General features: G+C 39.2%; 1 protein-coding gene and 1 pseudogene across 1 annotated transcript; one reads left to right on the top strand and one right to left on the bottom strand.

The window, feature by feature from the left end:
• Window positions 1-72: 72 nt before the first annotated feature.
• SPDYA (speedy/RINGO cell cycle regulator family member A) lies at window positions 73-25,016 on the bottom strand. The gene is made up of 6 exons (XM_049784690.1): window positions 24,788-25,016; window positions 22,929-22,987; window positions 18,651-18,736; window positions 12,594-12,765; window positions 6,101-6,395; window positions 73-158 (listed from the first exon to the last, which is right to left on the bottom strand). The coding sequence occupies exons 1-6, from the start codon at window positions 25,014-25,016 to the stop codon at window positions 73-75; spliced, it is 927 nt and encodes a 308-aa protein (XP_049640647.1).
• LOC126023839 (UPF0711 protein C18orf21 homolog) lies at window positions 10,009-10,602 on the top strand (annotated as a pseudogene).
• Window positions 25,017-25,513: the final 497 nt, after the last annotated feature.

Raw genomic sequence — 25,513 nt, 5'->3', positions numbered from 1 at the left:
CTTTTGGCACTTGTCTTGCAGTTAATTTGACATTTGTAGTTGATGATTCTAAGTTGGTTTAGTTGCATCATCTCATTCTTCTCTTGTGAACCACTCCATAGACTTGTCATTCTCCATTAAATTATTTTTCTCTTCTTTCTTTGATTGATGGTCATTGGCTATCAAAATAAAACATGCATTTTAAGAAAGTTTTTATGTATTATATATATTTGACTTGTATGCATCTTAAAATAGAAAGAACTGAACTGTAAAATATGGGGAAATTTTTAAGTATAACTATGTTAAAAATCTTAACAAGGAGGTTAGAGCCATAGCATAGCAGGTAGGGTGTTTGCTTTTTCATAAGGCCAACCTAGGTTCGATTTCTGGCATCCCACATGGTCTCCCAAGCCTTCCAGGAGTTACTTCTGAGCACAGAACTTGGAGTAACCTGAGCGTTGCCGGGTGTGCCCAAAAAACAAAAATTGTAACAAGGGACTAGATAGTACAGTGGGCAGATGCTTGCATTGACTATGGCCAGACACTGGTTTGATTCCTGGAGCCTGCCAGGAGTGATCCCTGAGCAAAGAGCCACAAGGAATTCCTGAGCATTGTTGGTTGACAGAAAAACAAAAATCTGACAAAAGATGTGATCAATCATGAATCTCTCCTTAGAATCTTTTAAACCAGCTTGAAAGAAGAATTACTAATGAACTGAACATTTGGGGAAATACACTATGCACATAGTAATTTTAGGACTAAGTGTTTATTGTTTATTATTATTTATAGCAGTGGTTTCAAACCCGCTGGCCACGAGTTTAAGACCCCTGATTTATAGGCACGTTAATGTGCTGTAAATTATTCTGATTTTGGGTCATACTTGCAATGCTCAGGGGACCGTATGCAGTGTTGGGTATGGGTTTGGTCATTTGCAAAACAAACCCCTTAAACCCCTATAGCTGTCCAGTCTTTCCATATACTTATTTATTCTGAGTTTTGGGGTCACACTCAGTGGTGCTTGAGTTACTCCTGGGAGGCTTGAGGAACCATATGGGATGTCAGGACTCAAATGCTGGTCCGACATCTTAGCATGCTACTTGCTGTGCTATCTTTCTGGCCCTAGTGTCATTTCTATATTAGTAAACACTCAAAAATAGGTTTATCAATTCGTAATTTTTCAAGAAGCTCTGAATTGTGTTTTTAATTCATCATGGAATTTTTTTTCCTTATTTTAATTTTTCTGGGCCACATCCAGCAGCACTCAGGGGGTACTCAGACCATATGAGATGTCAGAGATTGAACCCAGGTCATCAGTGTGTAAGTTAAGCGTCCTGCCTCCTGTACTATCACCTTGACTTCAGAATATTTTCTTTTTATAGTCCTATGTAACTAATCCTGTACATTAATGTTTTGAGTGCCTATTATATGCCCGGCCCTAATTGTACTTTTGGGGAATGGCTTAAGAGCAAAGAAAAGTTGTACCTTTTATATCCTATGTCATGTAGAATTAGTTTCTGTTCAGTACTGAACTAAGTACTGAAAACCAAACTCAGACATATGTATTAACAGTCCTGGCAGTACACAGGGCATCATATGTGGTGTCGGAGATGGAATCCAGGTAAGGCAAGCGTTTTAACCCATGTTTTGGTCATTAAGTTGGTAAGTTTTATTATTTGGGGAAGGGCACACCTGGTAGTACTAGTGGTCACTCTTGGTCTGCTCAGAAATTACTTCTGGGGACCAAGTGGTGGCGTAAGGCAGCTGCCTTGCGTGCTAGCCTAGGACGGACCATGGTTCTATCCCTGGTGTCTCACATGGTCCCCCAAGCCAGGAGCGATTTCTAAGCTCATAGCCAGGAGTAACACGTCACTGGGTGTGGCCCAAAAACAAAACAAAACAAAACTGGAGGTGCACAGGGGACCACATACGATGCCAAAGATCAAACAAACCCAGGCTAGTTGCATGCAAGGCAACTGTACTATCCGCTGTGCTATAGTTTTTTATGGTCCACCAATGATGTTAATACCCAAATGAATCCTTGGCTAAATAAAAGGTTCGTTACCCATGCAGATGTAGAGGGAGAGAAGCTATATATATTTTCAAATTTTATCTGATATTTAGAAATAATTTCCCTTCTCTGAGAAAAAACAGGAATTAGTTAAGAATTATTACTACCTCAGAAAAGCCTTTATCTAGTGTTTCTTCATAAAATTCTGGACTCCTAGATGTTGATCATATTGGGACTGTCCTTTTACCACTTTTAATACCCGTCAGCTTTGATTTGTGTGTGGATTTTAAACCTGAATAATTATTGCAGTGTTAATGACAGAAATGAAGTTTGGGAAAGTTCTTTTTCACAAAATGGCCGTAATGTCCCATGCCTGCTCGGGTGACCCAGGACTAAAAGCAGTTTAGTACGCTGCCTTTTCCCCTTAGCTGCTCACTTCACCGGAATATCAGGGCTTCAAGGTATGCAATACTTCCCTAATATTGCAGATGAAGTACTGAAGTTGTCATACGGCTTATGATAATGAGGTGAAGAGAAACGATGCAAATAGTAAAGAATGTGCTATCCAGGTAGAATTGGGTTCCCATCCTTGATGAATTTGATATATTGTGCTTTGCGACCATGACTCTGAGTTTGCTTCTTTTTTTTGGTTTGTTTTTGGGCCATACCTGGTAGCACTCAAGTTAATTCTTGGCTCTGTGCTTAGAAATCACTCCTGGCACCCAGAGTTTGTCTTATGCCAATAAACTTCTGGGGTGAGGCCTTTTTGTAATCAGGTCAAGGACTTTTTTTCCCATTTTCTCCATTTTTCTGGACCTATGCAAACATTGGCGATTGCCACTATCACACCTTTACTATATATGTATATTTTACTCTTATCCTTTAAGGAAAAAAATACAACTTACTGAACTTAAAAACAAATTACTGTTGTAGAGTGCCTGTCTCGAATGCAGGTAGGGGATGGGAAGGGGGAGGGGGTAATGTTGCACTGGTGAAGGGGGGTGTTCTGGTTATGACTGTAACCCAAATATGATCATGTTACTTAAATAAAATATATTTAAAAAAAAAAAAAAGATCACTCCTGGCAGGCTATGGGGACCATATGAGATGCTGGGGATCGAACCCTGGTTAGCTGCTTGTAAGGCAAATGCCCTACCCGTTGTGCTATTGCTCTGGCCCTGAGTTTCTTCACCAATAAAATAAATTGTCATGCTAGTTCAGATTTTTTGGTTGAAAACAAAAGTAGCATATAGATTTTAGGGGTAGGGAGGGGATAGGAGTTGCTGTGTGAGATAACAATCCCTTATGAAATGCCTAGCACGTGAAGATTGTGAGTTATGTGAAACCATAAAATATGCCTCATTATTCCCCAGCCCTGCAGACTGGAAGATAATTTGTTCTTAGTAAATGTTAAAAGCATGTTAATAGGGGCCGGGCGGTGGCGCAAGAGGTAAGGTGCCTGCCTTGCCTGCGCTAGCCTTGGACGGACCGCGGTTCGATCCCCCGGTGTCCCATATGGTCCCCCAAGCCAGGAGCGACTTCTGAGCGCATAGCCAGGAGTAACCCCTGAGCGTTACCGGGTGTGGCCCAAAAACCAAAAAAAAAAAAAAAAAAAAAAAAAGCATGTTAATAGAAAACTCAGGTACAGGCATTGACACCTGATGATTGGATCCCCAGTGGGCACTAGAGCCTGATGATACACAACTCTGCATCGCTGCAACAACAAAGAGGCAGGAGATGCTTTCCCAAAAGACATACAAAAAGCCACCAGGTAGGTATTTGAAAGGGTCAATTATCACTAGCCATCAGGAGATAAAACAACCGAAGTGAGACATAACCTCACATCTCTTAGAAAATGGCTGTTACCAAAAAGGGAATGTGTTGACCAGGGACGGAGGAAAAGGAACCCTTGTAGTTTCGGTGGGAGTGTAAATCTGTGCAGCCTTTAAGGAAACAGTATGGAGGTCCCTCAATAAATTAAGATGAGGGGGTTGAAGAGATTCTATTAAGATTACAGTGCTTGCCTGGCACACTGCTGAGCCATAAGATCCCTAACACTGCCCCTGTCACTTCCAGGAGTGATCCTTGAGCAGAGCTAGGTTTAAGTCCTGAACAGCTTGGGTGTAGCTCAAATCACCACTCGTTTTTTGTTTTGTTTGTTTTTGTTTTTGTAAATAGAATTACCAGGTGACCCAGCAGTTCCACTTTCTATTTTAAGGAAAGATCGCTACTTAATGTTACCTGCCTTCCTATGTTCACTGCAGCACTATTTCTAATAGTCAAGGTATGGAAATGATTAGAGAATGCTAAAGAAAATGTGGATATTTAGGGCCAGAGATAGCATGGAGGTAAGGCATTTGTCTTTCACGCAGAAGGTAATTGGTTCGAATCCCGGCATCCCATATGGTCCCCTGAGCCTGCCAGGAGCAATTTCTGAGCGTGGAGTCAGGAGTAACCCTTGAATGCTGCCGGTGTGACCCAAAAAACAAAAAAAAAATAGAAAAAAAGTGGATATTTTGAAACACTGTTCAACCATTGCAATGAAAGGGTGGAGAGCAAAAAAGACAGTGCAGGGGTCAAGGTGCTTAGCTGAGATGCAGCCATTAAATTTACTGGCACCACATTTGGTTTCCTAAACACAGGAGTGACCATTTGACCACTAAGCACAAAGCCAAAGCAAAACAGCCCTAAGAATATATGGGTTTGCCTCCACCCTGCAAAGCAAATAAGCAATCCCTAAAGGAGAAAATCCTACTATATGTGGCAATGTGGATTGACCTTGAGGTATAAGGCAGACAGAAACAAATAGTAAAAGATTTCACTTATGTGTAAAATAGAAACAAAAAGTAAAAGATTTCACTTATGTGTATAATAGAAACAAAACAAAACCAGAGATAACTGTCCAGGCTTCTGGGTTTGAACTCAACACCACATGGTCCTCTCAAGTACAGTGGTGTAGCTCCGGAGGCCCCCAACACTCATAGCTCTAGCAGTTCCAACATTCTCAGGCCTTAATCAGACCCACTTGAACCACTTGGCCAGATTATCATTAGGAGTGGCCCCTGGACTTCCTGAGTTACCTGCCCACCCCCCTATCAAAACCTCAGAACAAACTAGAGACTGTCAGGAAGCAGGGCAAAAGTAGGCGATATGAGTAAGTATCAAAAATCATTAGAAGATACAGAGCAGTTATCTTAGTAAAATGAGAAATGTGGGCTGGAGTGATAGGCAATCCAACAGGTAGAGGTAGAGTGCTTGCATGGAGCTGACCCAGGTTCTCAACATGGAATGAGCCCTGAAAGGGGAGCCAAGAGTAAGCCCTGACCGCGGCCAGGTTTGTCCTCAAAACAAAAATAAAAATAAATATCTTTGGGATATAATTTACAACATGGTGACTACAATTAATATATATTTAAAAGTTGCTAGAGTAGATTGTTAATATTCTCTTCTCAAAAAATGTGTCTGATGATAAGCTTATTGTGATGTTATCTAACACATAGTATTAGGTGTTAATTATCTGAATTTTTTTTTTTTTTTTTTTTTTTTTTTTTTTTTTTTTTTTTGGTTTTTGGGTCACACCTGGCAGTGCTCAGGGGTTATTCCTGGCTCCAGGCTCAGAAATTGCTCCTGGCAGGCACAGGGGACCATATGGGGCGCCGGGATTCGAACCGATGACCTCCTGCATGAAAGGCAAACGCCTTATCTCCATGCTATCTCTCCGGCCCCAATTATCTGAATTTTTAAAAGTGTATAGAAGGAAGCTGTTAATGATTGATAAAACTGAATGGTATAATTAGTCAATTTATTTTCTCCTTGAAATCTTAGAATAAAGTTAATATTTCAAAGAAAAGTGACTTAGTCTCATACTACTTAAATTATTTGCAACTCATGTCTGTAACTTAACATATTACTTTAAAAATGTTTTAAGATAAGCTATCACAAAAGATTCATTGACAAAAAAAGCAGTAACTAAAAAGGGGAAAACTTAATAGTAATTTAACTGATATTATTGTAATATATAAATTACCCCTACCTGTAAGAATCATAGGTCTGTAAATAACATGGCTTTATTAGTAACTTGCAAAAATTAATTCTAACATCACTGAATCATACCTTGACAATAGCTATAAACTTGAGAAGGGTCAACTATTATGTCCTTTGGGAATGAATTGTGTGATGCTTGAGAATGTTTCTCCACTGCCTCGTTTGTCTCACTAGATGAAGATGATGAAGACAATCCCAGGCTAACATATCTTCCTTTTTGACCACAGAGTGAACAATCTACAGGTGTGGCACTCGGCCCCCGAGGCATTTGAACTTCATCTTTGTTGTAGTTTCTGACAGCTCCACTGTGATGCACTGAGCGTTCACGTTGCCATATATAATGAGTTGGGGCAATGGCCATAACCTATAATAGATAGTTTTCAGAATTTCAATATTGTCTTAAAATGTAATAAAATTCAATATTAGAATCTTAACTCTCCAGTCAGGGGCTGGAGAGATAGCACAGTGTTGGGCGTTTGCCTTGCACAAAGCCAATTCAATTGGATGGACAGTGGTTTGAATCTTGGCATCCCATATGATCCCCTGAGCCTGCCAGAGGCAATTTCTGAGCTCAGAGCCAGGAGTGATCCCTGAGTGCCTCCGGGTGTGACTCAAAAATAAAACAAAAAAACAAAACAAAATAAAAAAAGAACAGCTATGTCTATGGTGATCTAAAAATTGAAGTTTCTCAGCTTTAAAAATAAAAAAAAAAAGCATCTCCAGGTTAGCAATATCATCTATCAAGGAACTCTTGGACTCACTACGACAATAGACAAAAGTGTTTAAGTTATTTTAATTGAAACATAAGATTGAAGCCTCCCAGGTTTTCCAATTCTGAGCTTGGCAAAGATAATACAGTTAGTTTCCCAATATATTATTGGGTTGAAAAATTTTAAATGGAAAAAAATGGGGCCAGAGAGATAGCATGGAGGCAAGTCGTTTTGCCTTGCATGCAGAAGGTTGGTGGTTCGAATCCTGGCATCCTATATGGTCCCCCGAGCCTGCCAGCAGCGATTTCTGAGCGTAGAGCCAGGAGGAACCCCTGAGCGCTGCCGGATGTGACCCAAAAAACAAAAACAAACAGAAAAATTTAAGTGAGTTTCCAACTATTTATGTTAAACTAATCTTCAATGTTTGCCATGATGGCAAAGGATGGGGCAGATCAGAACACAGGTCAAGTTAATCTCTTTGTACCTCAGTTTCCTTGTCTGTAGAATGGAGAAAATAATAGTGTCTATTTTAAAGTGCATGAATTCAATCCCTGGTACTAAAAAGTAAATAAAAGCTCTGTTAATTTTTTTTAATATATATTAAAAAAACCCTTCAAAAACCATCTCAACATTCCCATCATCAATGTCCCAAGTGTCCCTCCTCCCCACCCCACATCGGCCTGTGCTCTAGACAGGCTTTCTACTTCCCTCATTCAGTCACATTTTGCTATGATGGTTCTTAGTGTAATTATTTCTCTAATTGCACCCAACACTCTCTGGTGGGCTTCAAGTCGTGAGCTGGACCTTCCAGTCCTCCTCTCTTTTGTCTCAGAATCATTTCACAAATGTCTTATTTTTCTCAAAACCCATAGATGAGTGAGACCATTCTCACACAGCAGGGAAGGCATTTGCCTTATATTTGGTCAACCTGGATTTGATCCCCAATATCCTATAAGGTCCTCTAAGCACAGCCAGGAGATATTCCTGAGCGCAGAGTCAGGAAGTAATCCTTGAGAACTGCTGTGACCCAAAAACAAACGAACAAAAAAAAAAAAAAAAAAAAAGAAACCCAACTACCAACATGTTTATAATGATGGTGCTTAAATATATTATTAAATTTTTTCACAAAGTATATTTTATGATTGTATAATTCACTTTTTAAATTATTCAAATAAGTTTTCAGAAAAGGCATGACATAACTTAAAAAGATAAAAGCCTGGGGCCGGCGAGATAGCATGGAGGTAAGGCATTTGCCTACCATGCAGAAGGATGGTGGTTCAAATCCTGGCATCCCATATGGTCCCCTGTGCCTGCCAGGGGCAGTTTCTGAGCGTAGACCCAGGAGTAACCCCTGAGCGCTGTCAGGTGTGACCCCAAAACAAAACAAAAAGATAAAAGCCTTGGGGGCCGGAGTGATAGCACAGTGGTAGGGCCTTTGCCTTACACGCAGCTGATCCAGGAGGGACCTGGGTTTGATCCCCGGCATCCCATATGATCGCCCAAGCCAGGAGTGTTTTCTGAGTGCATAGCCAGGAGTAACCCGAGTGTCACTAGGTGTGGCCCCAAAAAATCAAGAAACAAAAAAGATAAAAGCCAATAAAGGTGTTAATGCTATTTACATTTCTTGAACTAAGTAAAACTGAGTTGAGAGCTGCCTAAGGCAAGGAACTAAAATACTGAATCTCATTCTTCCAGCTTATTTACTTATCTGTGTTTTTGGGGCCATACCTGCAGTTCTTAGGGGTGGCTCTTCGTAGTGGTGGAGGACCATGTGGTACTGGAGCATCTATGCTAACTACCTCTCCTGCCCTCCTTCAGATTCATCTACAATGTCAACATTCCTATATTTCTATTTCTCATGTCTGGAATGCTCCCTGACTTACTACTGTTGCCCCTTCAACCCCTTTAAATTCTAGCCTAAGCCTAGATATTTTTTAATATAATTTTTATTTTGATCATAGTGGCTTACATATTGTTGACAATAATATTTTAGGTACATATTTACATAAAATCAGGGGGGATTCTCATCACCAAATTGTCCTTCCTACCTCCGTTTTTGTCCTACCTCCCATATCCTCTTCCCTCACCCCCAGGGCTGCTAGAATATATGTATCTGTATCTAGCCTACTACTTAGTAGTCTTGCACCTGTCTTGGTGCCTCCCTTATTTCTTCCTCTAACTGGGAGGCAGGACTAGCTAGTTCAAGTTGCGTGGTTTTGTTTGAAGAGAAAAGTAATAAACTGGGGTAAAAGTCTTAATATGCCGAAAATGGGTGGAATCCTTCTAGAGGCTCTCATCGTCGATTTGAGAGATGAAGGAGAAAAAGAAGGTGAAACACTCCACCAGTACAAAAAGAAGTGTCAAATATCCAGTGAGGACTCCAACAATAACGATAAGCACCACACACACACACACACACACACACACACACACACACACACACACACACACACACACGCCATGGTCTTGAAATAAGAAACATGGCATAGCACATAAAGAAAGAAAAGAAAAGAAGAGAAAAAAATAAGTATAACTGGGGACAACAACTTCAATAACCACACCCAAACAGAGAAATTGACCAAAAATAGATAGGTAAATAAAAATAATAATAAATGAAGATAAAATTTTTAAAAAAAAATTTATATTGTGATGTGTTAAATTTGAGCAGATGTGTCGAATACTCAGGTTTTTTTTTTTTTTTTTTTTTTTTGGTCTTTGGGCCATATCCAGTGATGCTCAAGGGTTACTCCTGGCTATACACTCAGAAATCGTTTCTGGCTTGGGGGACCATATGGGACACTGGGGGATCGAACCATGGTCTGCCCTAGGTTAGTGCTCGCAAGGCAGATGTGCTACTGCTTGTGCCACTGCTCTGGCCCCATCAGATCCATCTTTTAATGCACATAACCTAAGCTTCAAAGCCCTTTCTGGGCAGGAATAGTCTCATACATCTGTATAGTGAATGCTGCCCATACTATATTCTGAAGTCATTAAATATTCCTTATACATAGATGAGAATAATCAAGAATTAGAGATCACTGACACAAATCTTCAACATGATCAACATAGTAACCCTATAGTAAGGTCTAGTGAAAGAGCAGAAGGGGATTCGAGGGCATAAGACTGGTGCTGCACTTTCTGTAATAAGCGAGGCAGGCATTAATTTCCACATGCTTGTCCAGTTAGAAAAAGAAGTACACACTTGAATATTTTACAACGTGATAAAGTGAATTAAAAAGACAACTGTGGAGTCTCCTTTCTCTCCAGATGCGGCAGAAGCACTACCTGGAAGCTGCAGCAAGGCAATTGCAGGCGTGCTGCCTAGGCAAGGCCTGCTATCTGCTCTGCGCCTACAGCTCAACTTAAGTGGCTGATTCTCAATACCTTGCGAGTGCGACTCAAACTCAAGCTCAAACAGACACCGAAAATACAGAAACTTCTTAATCAAGAAGCAAAGAATCAAATCCTCAGTTTTAAAGACTCCAAAATTGTGAAAAAGTACAAAGACCCCAAAAATGTATTGTCAGTCACTTGTAAAACATGCAACAGGACAGTGAAGCATGATGGTAAGAGTAGGAGTTTTTTTTTTTTTTGTCAGCACTGAAAAGCAATCCTACCACTCCAGTCAGTAAACCAGCCTCAAGACCCCGGAGAGTCTCTGATATGTCTGGTTCCAAGGGAAAGAGCCCAGCTTTGAGTTTCAGAACACCTACATAAAGACAGTCAACACCTACTGTTTTCTCAAAGAATTCGATAAGAACAAAGAAACACTTCCCTCAACTAAAATTGTTGCTTAGTCATCAAAGTGAGTCCCAAAGGACTCCTACAACGGACTTCAGAAATTTCTTATCTTCTCTATGAATAGACTATGAAAAGAAATGTTAAGTACTGGGAAAAGAACTATTTCATGTAATATTTGCAATTAAATTTAGTCAGAAAAAAAAAAGACAACTGTGTACCACTGGGCAAAAAAGAAGATGGGAATAACATGGTTTTGTGGGCACAGGAAGAAAGTGCAAGTCAAGGCAGGGTGTGTTTATATATTATATCATGGGACAGTAGTGCCACAATTTCCCTGATTTCTTTTGGTCACCTATTTGAAAATAAATTGCATGATTCTAATAAAAAAATAGCATGCATTATTTTTTGGTTTTTGGGTCACACCCAGCAGCGCTCAGGGTTTATTCCTGGCTCTATGCTCAGAAATCGCTCCTGGTAGGCTCAGGGGACCACATGGGATGCTGGGATTCAAACCACCATCCTTCTGCATGAAAGGCAAACGCCTAACCTCCATGCTATCTCGCCGGCCCCCTTGTGTTCCTTCTTAACACAAAATAACTGGCCGCCTTTTTCTCTTTTTACTTTCATCATAATTTCATGAGGTAAACAGTATAGCAGGTGTTAGGCAAGCTCACTGATCTGGAGTGCCTAGGTTTAAATACCAATTTGCTGCTTGACCTATTTATGATTTTAGAGAAGTCACATAGCCTATTTTGGTATGCCTGTTTGGTGTTGCTGCATTTAGTACAATAGCTCAGATAAGAATCAACCGAGGTGGGCCCGGAGAGATAGCACAGCGGTGTTTGCCTTGCAAGCAGCCGATCCAGGATCTAAGGTGGTTGGTTCGAATCCCAGTGTCCAATATGGTCCCCCGTGCCTGCCAGGAGATTTTTCTGAGCAGACAGCCAGGACTAACCCCTGAGCACTGCTGGGTGTGGCCCAAAAACAAAAACAAAAACAAAAAGAATCAACCGAGGTATCCAAGCTCAGATGCATAGATTATGAAGATGTGGTGATATACATGATGGAATACTATACAGCTGCAAGGAACAATGAAGTCATGTAAATTGTTACAACCTGGTTGGAACACGAAGATACATAAGTAAAGTAAGCCAGAAGAAGAAAGACACACACAGGATAATCTCATTTATTGGTGGTATAGAATAATTGAATGAGAATATGTATTGTAGTAAAGGTGAAGATCTTTAGGTCACCCGTGACTAGAGCTTAGGGAGGACAGAGAAGGAAAGAAATAAAAGACAAGAAGGAAGGAGATGAGAGCAAAGTAATGGGAGAACAGGACTGTGGCTTCACATATATTGGTGATGTGGGAGAATGGTCTGGCTATACATTCAAAGATCAGACTCAGTAACACTGAAAACATGAAGTTTAAGCTGCAAGGAGCACACTTTGTAAGGTGCCTATCTAGGTGCCAGGTGGGGGAGGGAGGCTGGAGATGACAGAGCACGGGAGAAACACGGGTAATGGGAGTTGACACTGGTGTTGGTGCTGAAATATTATAGCCTAAAACTCAACTATGAAAAACTTTGCCCATCCTGGTTTAAAAAATTTAAACGGGCCCAGAGAGATAGCACAGCGGCATTTGCCTTGCAAGCAGCTGATCCAGGACCAAAGATGGTTGGTTCAAATCCCATAGGGTCCCCAGTGCCTGTCAGGAGCTATTTCTGAGCAGACAGCCAGGAGTAACCCCTGAGCACCGCCGGGTGTGGCCCAAAAACCAAAAAAAAAAAAAAAATTTTTTTAAACAGCATTGTAAAGGTTGTGTAGACAGCTCAAATAATAGAGCACATGCCCAACATATTGAAGGGCCCTGGGTTTGATCCCTCGCATAGACCATCCCTCTCCAGGATATGGTTATGGGCCCCCAGCATCGGTAGGTTTGGCTCTATAAGAAAATAAAGCATTTCAATATACAAGTTGTCTTCTATGGTAACTAGCAAGATTAATAATTCTCCCTTACATATATTACAAGAACACTGCAAGCATTAAAAGGACAAAGACAATTTACACAAACACAAACCATTGAATATAAGAAGTATTTCCAATCTCACCTCCTCACAGCATTGCCTGCTGACAATAGCTCTATAGTCGATTCTATCCCAGAGCTTGTCCCTGAGCTTTAAGAAATTAGGAAACAATTTTCTCCAGTTTTTCCCTAAAGCCCAAGGGAAAATTTCATATTTGGATTCTTCTTCATCTTCTTCAACTGCATTAGCCAGATACCTAACAAAGAAAACCACCAATCCTTAAAAGAATTAGGGACAGTTCACTAAAGAAAGCCCCTTATTAAACAGCAGAAAGCTGCTCAATTGTAATCATAATTAAATTAAGAAACAGATGTATAGTGATATTTATCTGTTCAATTCTGGATAGCTTGTATTCCTATCTACCTTGAACTTTGTTCTGGGATAGATACTTGGTCTTATCTTTTCAGATCTAGTATGTTAGTTAAATCAAGAGCAATGGTTTTTTTGTTTGTTTGTTTGTTTTTGGGTCACACCCTGTAGCTGCAGGGGTTACTCCTGGCTCTATGCTCAGAAATTGCTCCTGGCAGGTTTGGGGGACCATATGGGATGCCGGGATTTGAACCACGGTCCTTTTGCATGCAAGGCAAACACCCTGCCTCCATGCTATCTCTTCGGCCCTATTATTTTATTTTTTTGATTTTTGTTTTGTAGAGTAATGTTCAACCTCGGGATTACTACACCTTCCTGGATATTCAATATACTATGAACCTCATCTTTATTACAAAATCTAGACAGTGGGACTGGGCACTAGTTTCAACTCTGAATATTAAAACACTATCACCTCTAATACTTTTTGTTTGTTTTGGATACTCCTGGCAATGCTCAAGGATTATTCTTTGCCCTACACTCAGGAATTACTCCTGGTGGCTCAGGGAACCATATGGGCTGCTGGGATTAAACCTGGTTTGGCTGTGTGCAAGGCAAGTGCTCTACTCTGGCCCCAGCTCTAATATGTCCGTATACTCTTCCTACATTCACGTAACTTACTTTTATAAATATAAAACTTGTACCCTTGCTGAATCCTTCAAGAATATTAGTAATGCATAGAAGCAAACATGTATAAAATAATGAGAATAACCAGTCAAAACTGACACAGTAGAAGTGACAAAGATATTCAGACTGTTGTAGCAACTCTAGATGTTGAAAATGGAAGCAGACACTCTGAAAGTGTATTCACTCTGGAAATGAAAACTGTACAGTGAAAAATGAACTGAATAGGAGTAAAGAATTAAATATTGGGGCTGAAACAATAGCACATTGGTAAGCATGCGACCAACGCAGGACAGAACCCGGTTCGAATCCCAGCATCCCATATGGTCCAGAAGTGACTACTGAGCGCAGAGCCAGGAGTAACTCCTGAGCACCACTGGGTGTGACCCAAAAACCAAAAACAAACAAACAAAAAAAAAACAACAAAAAAACAACCTAAATATCGAAGACTGTTAGATTACTAAATCCTACCCTTCTCAGTATTTGTACTCCAGCCTAGGGTGTGACCTTGTGATTAGATTACTGGGCCCCGGAGAGATAGCAAAGGCAAACGCCGATCCAGGACCAAAGGTGGTTGGTTCAAATCTCGGTGTCCCACATGATCCCCCGTGCCTGGCCTGCCAGGAGCTATTTCTGAGCAGACAGCCAGGAGTAACCCCTGAGCACCGCTGGGTGTGGCCCCCCCAAAAAAAACAAAATAAAATAAAATAGATTACTGGGCCCATCCCAATTTGGTATTCCTTATCTACCCTAGGCCCTAGGTCCTAGGGTATGGTCTGCTTCTTACTAAAAAAAAAAAAAAAGCCTGGATTTGAGGAAGGAAAGGGCTCATTTCTTTGGTCTTCCTCCACCAAGCTTCTTTCCTTCTTAAGAGCAGAAGGCTTGTGTGATGGAATTCCTGGTTTGAGTGTTGAAATTCCTGAACCCATTTTTGCTCCCTTTCACTGTGTGGGTTTTTGCTTCCAGACCCATGTCTCTCCAGGTCCTAGTTTTGGAGCCCGAGACTTCCCTCACAGAAGACAGATTTGTGTATGGGCTATAAAGCTGTAGTAACTTTTCAAAATGAAACACAAAGGAAAAATGAAAAAAGGTATGAATTTTACATAAATGAAATGTAAGAAAATGTCAAGCAGCCCAATGAAAATGAAATTGTAGTCCCTAAAGGAAGACATGTAGACAGAAAAAAGTAATTGACTAAACTATGGCTGAAAAAATATGGAAAAAAAACCAACAAAAATTTTTTTTGGATTTTGGGCCACACCCAGTGATGCTCAGAGGTTACTCCTGGCTATGTGCTCAGAAATCACTCCTGGTTTGAGGGACCATACGGGACTCCAAGGGATTGAACTGAGCTCTGTCCTGATCAGCTGCATGCAAGGCAAATGCCCTACCGCTGCTCCATTGCTCCAGCCCCCCAAAATTGAAATTTTATTAAAACTACAACTTGAAAATAAACTGAACAAACCCCACAGCACAAAATATGAAGATAATTACACTGACATACTTAAAAACTAAAAAAAACTATTAAACTACTAAAAACTTCAATGTATACGAGAAAGGGCAGAAAGACATTCAACACAGGTCAAAAACTACAGATGGAGAAAATTTCCAGCTAGAATCAATACAAGTACTAAAGATGACTTTTTACAAGCTAACTTACAATTTAAAAAATTACATGAGGGGCTGGAGCAAAAGCACGGCAGGTAGGGCATTTGCCTTGCACATACATGGCTGACCCAGGTTCAATCATCAGCATCCTATATGGTCCCCTGAGCCTGTCAGAAGTGATTCCTGAGTGCAAAGCCCGAATCACCCTGAGCTGAATGTGGCTCCAAAACAAAAACAAACAAAATACAAAGATCAAAATAAAAAGAGCAGAAATAGATTCCAATTTCTGAAGACATTGAAATGAATAAACTCCAATGGAAAAAGAAGTCTTAAAAAAGTCAGAAAAGCAGTCAATTTATTCCACATAGAAGGTAGGAGATAAAATGATAAATCAATGCAGAGATATAAGTGTAAGTAAACAGAAGCACTATTAGGTGTAATACAGGTGGCTCTCATCAAAAATGCAGGCATACTGGGCCAGGGAAGTCACTTTGTGGGAAAGCACTTGCCTTATATATTTGTTCTAAGAGTTACTGAAGATGGTATAAAAGTTTCTTCCCCTTAAGAAGCCATAGTCAAGTAGAAGAGACAATTAACTATATCTGCTGGAGGGGACAGTGCTTCAGCTCAGTCCACAAGTTGTGGCTGAGCTGAAGAGTTTGATGGCTGAACTGAACTGTATGCCACTGAACTATCTCACCCACAATATTCTGCACTTTGTATGAGGCCAACAGCAGTGAAGATGTATCTGCAAACTCAGTGATGATGACAATGTCTATGCTGATACCCTTATATCAGATATAGCTGAAGCTCTGTTTGGACATACAGATAAGGAGGAGAAGGAAGCGAGTTTTGAAGGATTTTAACCTTTGTGATTTAGCTTGTTTACTGGTTAAGCTACAGTTTTTCTGCACTTTACTTAAAGTTTTAAAGATATTGACATAGTTGACAGTTTTTCTTTAGCAATAAATATTGAAAAATATTGGAGCAAGAAAAGGTAAGGTGTCTGCCTTGTGCGTGCTAGCCTAGGACTGACCGCAGTTAGATCTGCTGGCATCCCATATGGGCCTCCAAGTCAGGAGCGATTTCTGAGCACTTAGCCAGGAGTAACCCCTGAGTGTCACTGGGTGTGACTGAAAAACAAACAAAAAACCAAAAACATTGAAAAACATTTAACCTACTGATTCCTCAATTATTGTAACTGTTTTATTTTTATTTTTGAAAATTTACCAGTGGCTACTGCATTTTCTACCTCTCTTATACTCGAGTCACTCAGTTTTTCCAGTTTTTAGGGTAAAATTAGGCAGGGGAGTCGGCTTAAACTCGAGTATATATATTATCCTGAGGAAGGCCAAGGTCATGAGGTAGAAGATTTACTTTTTTTTTTTTTTTGGTTTTTGGGCCACACCCAGCGTTGCTCAGGGGTTACTCCTGGCTGTCTGCTCAGAAATAGCTCCTGGCAGGCACGGGGGACCATATGGGACACCGGGATTCGAACCAACCACCTTTGGTCCTAGATCGGCTGCTTGCAAGGCAAACGCCGCTGTGCTATCTCTCCGGGCCCAGAAGATTTACTTTAATTGTATATGCTTATATATTTTAAAAACTATGTGTATATTTATATTTACTTATATTAGTTTAGAATGAACCCTCATTTTATTCAATATAATAGCTGCACAATAGCACAACATTATACAACACCATACTTTAAAATTCATTAAGTTATATAAATATTTAAATCATGTCCTGTATGAAATTCTGTAATTTCTTACTTTAGAATCCTTGATATTTTTGTAAAGGCTACATAGAGTGCTTCCTAACTAAATAACATACAGTAAATCATAATGCACCATGGTATGATGGTATTAGGATCATAATTCTATCCTTAATTATCTTAATTATCTATCCTTGATTAATAATGACATTTGGGTTTTATGTGATGAAATATATGTACTATATTCTAATTTGAAATAGATAAAGAGTTTTCTGGAACAAAGTTCATTTTTTTTTTTTTTTTTTGGTTTTTGGGTCACAACCGGTAATGCTCAGGGGTTACTCCTGGCTATGCACTCAGAAGTTACTCCTGGCTTGGGGGACCATATGGGACACCGGGGGATCGAACCGCAGTCCGTCCTAGGCTAGCGCTGGCAAGGCAGGCACCTTACCTCTAGCACTACCACGCCGGCCCCCAGAGTTCATTTTTTTTTCACATAATGTGTCCAAGTACTAAAAGTTTTGTGGTATAATTATTCTTTTGGGTTTTTGTTTGACTATTGTTCCTATACTTCATTTTCTCCCAACCCCATGTTCTTTTGGCTTAATCTTTTTTGTAATTTTGGCTTTGGGTCACTCACACCTGGTGGTGCTTGTGGGCAGTAGCCAGCTTGGCATTCAATGGTCACTCCTGTGGTGCTGAGGAGTCTGAGGAGTCAGGAACCAATCCAGGTCTCCTGCATGCAAATCATGTGCTCCAACCCACACAAATCTATTCTTCGGGCCCTTAGATGACCATTCTTAAACTACATGGATTCTTGCAAAATCTATTTATAGATTGCAAAACCATGTAATTAAAACCATGTAAAGATCGTAAATCAAATATAAACAAGCTTGAAGAACAGGAAAAGAAACTATATTCCTTGGGAGGAGTCCAGTGTGTTACGTAAAACGGAATACAAAAATATCAGAAATGGGGGCCAGAGCAATAGCACGGAGATAGGGTATTTGCCTTGCACACTGCTGACCCGGACAGACCTGGTGCCCCATATGGTCCCCTGAGTCAGGAGTGATTTCTGAGAACATAGCCAGGAGTACTACCCCTGAGTGTCACTAGGTGGGCTCCCCTCAAAAAAGTATCAGAAATGGATAACTCCTTAGTCTAAAACATAAACCTACAAATGAGTATGTCTAAATCATTTTCAGGAAGATGCTCAGCGTAAAGCAGCAATGACAATTTTTTACATATTAATGGGAAATTTAAAGAAAAAAGAATATTTAGAATAAGAAAACAATCAAGCTTTTAAAATATCTAAGTTCATATCATGACATGGTAGTGAGAGAAATAGAATGCCTGTCTTGAACACAGGCAGGGGGTGGGAGAGGAGATGGGGGCATTGGTGGTGGGAAGGTTGCACTGGTGAAGGGGGTGTTCTTTTTTTTTATAACTGAAACCCAACTACAAACATGTTTGTAATTATAGTGCTTAAATAAAGATATTAAAAAAAAATCTAAGTTCAAAAGAGGGAAATTGGGGATATTTATATGGCTCATTTTAAGCATCCAGGAACTATGAAAGGTCAAATAAAAACTGAAGTGAACAATAAGCATATAACAAGGTTAAGAATACATAAAGTTCGGTAAAAATACATATGTCATATTAAATTAAAATGTAGTTTTTACATTAAGATATATCTAAACTTAAATATTTAATACCATTTTAGAGTATTATGTATATTAAATACCACAAAATACTTAAAGTATACTTACAAAGCAATAAAGAAATTTATCCTGGTATGTTCATTTACAGTAAATTTAGCTCTCTTGAAATAAACAAAGGTCATAGCCAAAAGATACTATAGGAAAAAAGGTTAAAGTTAATTTAATGTTTACTTTCATAAGTAAAATTGATCTAAAAATCTTTTACAAAGAGACTGAGCCCAAACAAGTCATTATTTATCCTTATTAAATAATTGCCTATTTGAGTTCTTATTTTTGGTTTCTGTGATTCATATAAATTGTTCTTGAGCATCTATCAAGGTGGTAACTAGAATTATAATTAGAATGAACTCTTAAATTATTGCCAATATTTTTTTATTTTTTATTTTTGAGCTATACCCAGTGACATTAAGGGATTACTTCTGGCTATGTGCTCAGAAATCGCTCCTGGCTTGGGAAACTATATGGGACGCTGGGAGATCTAACTGTGGTCCATCCTAGGTCAGACGCATGCAAGGCAAATGTCTTACCACTGCACCACTGCTCCAGCCCTATTGCCAATATTTGAAAATTAGAACTATGGGGACTAGAGCAATAGTACAGTGGGTAGGGCATTTGCCTTGCACACAGCGACACAGGGTTGATTCCTGGCATCCCAAGTGCACAGCCAGGAGTATCTCCTGAGCACTGCTGGGTGTGGCCCAAAAAGCAAAACCAAAACCAAAGAACCTGACTTGTTTCTAACTTAAATTTTGAATTCAGGGGTTGGAAAGATAGTACAACTGATAGAGTGCTTGCCTTGCCTATGTCTGGCCCAGGTTTGTTTGTTTGTTTGTTTGTTTATTTATTTATTTATTTATTTATTTATTTATTTATTTATTTATTTATTTAGGGCCACAGCCAGCAGTGCTCAGGGGTCACTCCTGGCTGTCTGCTCAAAAATAGCTCCTGGCAGGCACGGGGGACCATATGGGACACAGGGATTCGAACCAACCACCTTTGGTCCTGGATTGTGGCCCAGGTTTTATCCCTGGCATCCCATATGGTTCACTGAAGCCTCCAGGAATAATTCCTGAGTATAAGACAGGAGTAGTAACCCCTGAGCAGTGCCAAATGTGGCCCCTCAAGATAAAACAACCAGAAAACAAAACAAATTTCAAATTCAGAGAAGATGAAAATAATGTAATATGGGCTGGAGCTAGGGTATATGTGCTATATAGTGTAGATATAGTATAGCGCATAGAGTAGGGGGTTAGTGTCACATGTGACAGACTCAGGTTAATCCTCAGCATCCCATATGGTCCCCTGAGCCTGCCAGGAGTACCCCAAGTGCTGCCAGGTGTGGCCCCAAAACAAAAAAACCAAAAGAACCCCCCAAACCCCAAAATATAATATATTCTTCACCTAGGTTCACCAGTCATTATTTACAAGATCTGCATTATACTTAAATTAACTTTACACCAGAAAACAAAATAAAGATGATTTTCATTGAAAAGTACTTTTACTGTACTATTATTTTGTTTTGGGGTCACACCTGGAAGTACTGAGGAATCATTCCTGGCAGGGTTTGGGGGACAGTATGTGGTGCCCGGGATTGAACCTGGGATGCCACGTGCAAGGTAAGCATCTTACCTGCCTGCGTATTATGTCTCTGGCCCCTACTTGTACTACTCTACAGTGATGCATGTTCTGATACTAGGACACGAGACTGTGTTCTATTCAAATTAAAACATTATAATACTAATATGTTAGATTTCCTTTCATTTGGCCAAGTTTTCAAGGTGACTTTTAAGTAGAGGAATCTTGGGGTCAGGAATGTGTCTCAGTGCATGCCTTGTATATGTATATATATATGTATATATACACACATATATGTATATATATATGAGGCTCTAGATTCAATCACTAGCAACATAAAAATACAATATTAAAATGCAACATTTCGGACCAGAGAGATAGCATGGAGATAAGGCATTTGCCTTGCATGCAGAAGGATGTTAGTTCAAATCCCGGCATCCCATATGCTCCCTGGAGCCTGCCGGGAGCGATTTCTGAGCATAGAGCCAGGAGTAACACCTGAGCACTGCCGGGTGTGACCCAAAAACCAAGCCAAACCAAACAAACAACAACCACCCCCCCCCCTGCAACATTCCTGAGTAGTTACTCTAAAAGAGAAGCTCTCTTTTTAACAATTTAACTATTAGAATGATTGTAAAGCTTAAACAATTTCACAGGAGCTGGCTACTGGCTTTTTTTTTTTTTTGGTCACACTGGCAGGGCTCAGGGTTCCTCCTGGCTGTATGCTCAGAAATCACTCCTGGCAGGCTAGGGGGATCATATGGGATGCCAGGATCCGAATCACCATCCTTCTGCATGCAAGGCAAATGCCCTACCTCATGCTATCTCTCTGGCCCCAGGCTACTGGCTTTTGTTTTGTTTTGTTTTGTTTTTGGGCCAAAAACTGGAGGTGCTCAGGAGTTACTCCTTGCTATCTGCTCAGAAATAGCTCCTGGCAGGCATGAGGGGCCACATGGGATTCAAACAAACCACCATAGGTCTTGGGTTGGCTGCTTGCAAGGCAAACGCCACTGTGCTATCTCCTCGGCCCGCTACTGGCTTTTAAGGCATTATTGTTAGCCTTAAGAAGGATTAGTGATATAATAGTAAAAAACCTCATTTTTAAAAGATACTCCTTGAAATATGGATTGTTAAATATTAGGATGTCTGAGATTTGCACCAAATTAATCCGTTTGAGAGAGGAAGATATGATGGGCATGAATTGATAACTATAGCTGAATAAGAAGCACGTAGATTTGTTCAATTCACTCTACATTAAGTTGTATTTCAACTTTTCCAAAAACTAAATTGAAAACAATTTTTGTTTTTGGTCCATTCCTAGCAATGCTTAGGGGACCAGATGGGGTGCTAGGGATCAAACACAGGTTGACTGCATGCAAGGCAATTGCTCTAACTCTATACTATCACTCCAGCCCCACTCTTTTTAAAAATTAAATCACTCTGAATTGCAAAGTTGTTCAAGGTATTAAAAACTAAATTCTCTTTTTTTTAAAACTAAATTGTTGGGGCTGGAGCGGTGGCACAAAGCGGTAAGGCGTCTGCCTTGTGCGCACTAGCCTATGATGGACTGCAGTTCGATCCCTGGCATCCCATGTGGTCCCCTAAGTCAGGTGCGATTTCTGAGCACATAGCCAGGAGTAACCCCAGAGTCACTGGGTGAGGCCTCCCCCCCCAAAAAAAAACAACAAAACAACCCTAAAGAAATTCTTATTTTAAGGTTATCTTAAAGTTGAAGAAAATTTGTATGAGTAAGATTAGTGGACATTTAATCTAAAACTATTCCATGTATTTCCTATTCTATTTGTTTGGTATATCAATCTTACTGAATTTTCAGATATAACTATCTGACCAAAGATGGGCATTTACAAAGCTGAAAATACACATATTTTGTTAAACCTGAAAAGTATTATAAATATAATTTCTAGTATGTCAAAACCATCAGAATGTTCTTTTAGAAAACAGTTTTCCTAAATAATTGAACAAATCTTACTCTACAAGATTTGATTTAGCCTACATAAAACACAAGATCCTAAATGTATAACAAACAGATAAAAATATTCTTTTGTCACAATATGATAGAAGGTAATAATTTGATAAAAACATCTAATCTATACTAATTTTTGTTTTCAAACATATCTTTTATTTATTTATTTATTTATTGGATTTTTTGGGGGGTCACATCCAGAAGCCCTCAGGGTTGCTCCTGGCTCTATGTTCAGAAATTGCTCCTGGCAGGTTTGGGGGACCATATGGGATGCCGGGATTCGAACCATCGTCCTTCTGCATGAAAAGCAAACACCTTACCTCCATGGTATCTATCTCTCCAGCCCTTCAAACAGATCTTAACATAATTTACATCTAATTAATAATATTTTCTAACTCAAGTATAAAATCAATATGTAGGTGAATATAAAAGTACTTTTATATTAAATTTATGCTAATTAAAAACTCTGATGAAATATACTTTTTAATAGCCTTAGCTATTAAGATAGAAAATACTGGGGCTGGAACAGTGGTGCAGCAGTAGGGCATTTGCGTTGCACACGACTGACCTAGGAAGGACTGTGGTTAGAGTCCTGGAATCCCATATGGTCCCCAAGCCAGGAGTGATTTCTGAGTACATAGCCAGAAGTAACCCCTGAGTGTCACTGGTGTGGCCCAAAAACAAAAATGAAAATAAAAAGAAAGAAAATGCTTATAAAATCTTATTATATTTCTGATAGGTTAGCAATAAATTGTTCCCAAACTTACCTTGTCTGCAATTTTACAGCAGCAGTCCATCCACAAGAAGTCTTGAATTAAATCATCATCTGCAACAAAAAATAACTATAACTTACCTTTTAAAAATAAAATGCTATGTTTGAAGAATGTATGTCTATATACCAAGGTTATAAATGGTTACACAGCAAATATAACTGTTTGCCCAGTTCTGTCTAAAATGTAGCTTTTCTCTTTTATATTTGCAAGCACATATAAAATTTTACTGCTTGTTCAACATCCCATCTTATTTATCATAATACATAGTTCAGGTTGGTGAAGATATAGCAAAATATTTATTAAATGCTTCAAAAAATCAAATATATTTTGTATAACTCATTTGTTTCTCCTGATTCAATCTTTCTATAAAAGTGAAATAGTAAAAAAATGAAATACCAAATAAATTCTGGTAATTTAGGTTTTTTTTTCTAGTTTTGAGGCCACACCCTGCAGTTCTTAGGGACCAAGAATTGAACCCATGTAGCCCAGGTTCAAGGCAGTGACCTCCTGCTGTACTGTCTCTAGCCCCAGTAACTTACTTAGTCTTTAAGAAATAATGAACACATAAACATTGTTTTCTAAATAAATATATATAAACAACTTTTTCTTTTTAATTTCCAAGGCAGCTTCAGTTTTAGCCTTTTTAGGGGTCTCTATTGTTGTGGAGGCCACTCCCAGGAATGCTGATGGCCAGGCTGGTTTGGGTAGATCAAATTCAGGACCAAGTATATACTTCCCTGTTCCCTGAATAACTGATCTTTCTTTTTTTGGGTCAGTTTTCAATTTTGATTCTTCTTTTTTCTTTCATTTTTTTTTTTTTTTTTGGTTTTTGGGCCACACCCGTTTGACGCTCAGGGGTTACTCCTGGCTATGTGCTCAGAAATCGCCCCTGGCTTGGGGGGACCATATGGGACGCTGGGGGATCGAACTGCGGTCCGTTCCTTGGCTAGCGCTTGTAAGGCAGACACCTTAGCTCTAGCGCCACCTTCCCGGCCCCTTTCTTTCATTTTTTTAAAACTTAATTTTTAAACTTTATTGATTGGTTGTTGGGCCACACCCAGTGGTGCTCAGGGATTACTCCTTAATCTGCACTCAGAAATCACCCCGGCAGGCTGGGGGACCATTTGGGATGCCAGGAATTGAGCCAGCCGGGTCCCTCCCAGGTTGGTTGCATGCAAAGCGAACACCCTATGCCATGCTATCTCTCGGGCCCCTGGTTCTTCTTCTTTTCAAACTTCTCTATGTGTGTAGCATTCACATACACCTGAAAAAGGCTGTTTAGAAAAAATAATGATTCATTAGTCTATAGTTTAACAATCTTGGAAAAATGTAAAAATCATCTTTGACAAAAGATAAACATACTGTAAAAATAATACAAAGTACATCAAAATCACAAGTATATGGAGCCTTATAATCTCTTTGATATACTACAAATATCAGTAATATAGCAACATATATGGCTCTCCATCTCCAGAAAACTGATGAAATTAATACTAAAAATTCTTCAGCTAGATTGGTAATCAATTTGCTCAGTTTTAATACCGGAAATTCTAGGAACCTAGAGGCCCAACCTGGGTAGGCTGGTTCAGTAAAAGACTGTCGTATTTTATTTTAGAACAAAAAAAGACTATGCTTACCATAAAAAAACTTGAATTGCTCAAAATTTGACACTTGGATTTTAGTAGTCTGAATATGCATGCATTTTTAATCCAAAGTAAATTCTCAGCATAGAGCCAGAAGTAATCCCTAAATTCCACTGGTGTGGCTCAAAACATAAATATATAAAACAATCTTAAAACCCCACAAACTTTACAAACTACTTTACAAATTACTGTAGTTATATTAAAACCTACCAAATAATTTTAAAAAAGCAGTCATTTCCTGTCGTTGTATAACTAGACAGGCTCCTTTGGCACGTTTAAATTTGTTATTATGTACATTGTTTTCAGATATTGGCTCACTAACTTTAAACATAGGGCGCTTCAAATTAATGCTTTTAGGTTGATGTGATTGATTTGATCCTGATTTTACATAAACAGTGACAGAAGATGGTGTCTCACAACACAGCTGATTATGCCTCATTTTGGTTTCCAAGATTCCTAGAAAATAAAACATAAAAAACCATCACATTTGTTTTTGTAAAAACAAGACATCTACAGGTGTTTCTATGTTGCTATTAAAATATTTTGCTACTAAGTTGCAACTGAATATTCTTTGGGACAATCACATGAGGTTAGAATAATTATTCTTACTCCCAGTAACTGATAAAATTTTCTTTCCATAAAATAAGATTCTGTATACTATTTTACTTTATTAGGGAACTTAAAATCAAATGTAAAAATTAATGATGGAAAAAAGGCTGAGACTATAACCCACATATGCTTTTTCCTAATTTGATTCTGCTATATTTATATCTATTAATTACACACAGAACCTAATTGTTATTAACATCAAGTATAATATTAAAAAGCAATTTTACATTCCATTCTCATAGGTAAATTCCATGTTACAAAATTCACTTATGCAACAAATATTTGTTGAAAAATTAAAAATACTAACAGATACTTATGGCATATGTG

Source organism: Suncus etruscus, chromosome 12, assembly GCF_024139225.1.
Source record: "Suncus etruscus isolate mSunEtr1 chromosome 12, mSunEtr1.pri.cur, whole genome shotgun sequence".
Lineage (NCBI taxonomy): Eukaryota > Metazoa > Chordata > Mammalia > Eulipotyphla > Soricidae > Suncus > Suncus etruscus.
Note: the sequence above shows the minus strand (reverse complement) of the source record. Positions and strands in the feature narration are given on the sequence as shown.

Coding starts and splice junctions, on each gene's coding strand:
- SPDYA (XM_049784690.1), bottom strand. CDS start 25,016: ATGAGGCATAATCAGCTGTGTTGTGAGACACCATCTTCTGTCACTGTT. Junction 12,766..18,650: donor ATAAATTTCTTTATTGCTTT/GTAAGTATACTT, acceptor TTTCTTTGTTAG/GTATCTGGCTAATGCAGTTG. Junction 6,396..12,593: donor GCAGGCAATGCTGTGAGGAG/GTGAGATTGGAA, acceptor TATCTATTATAG/GTTATGGCCATTGCCCCAAC.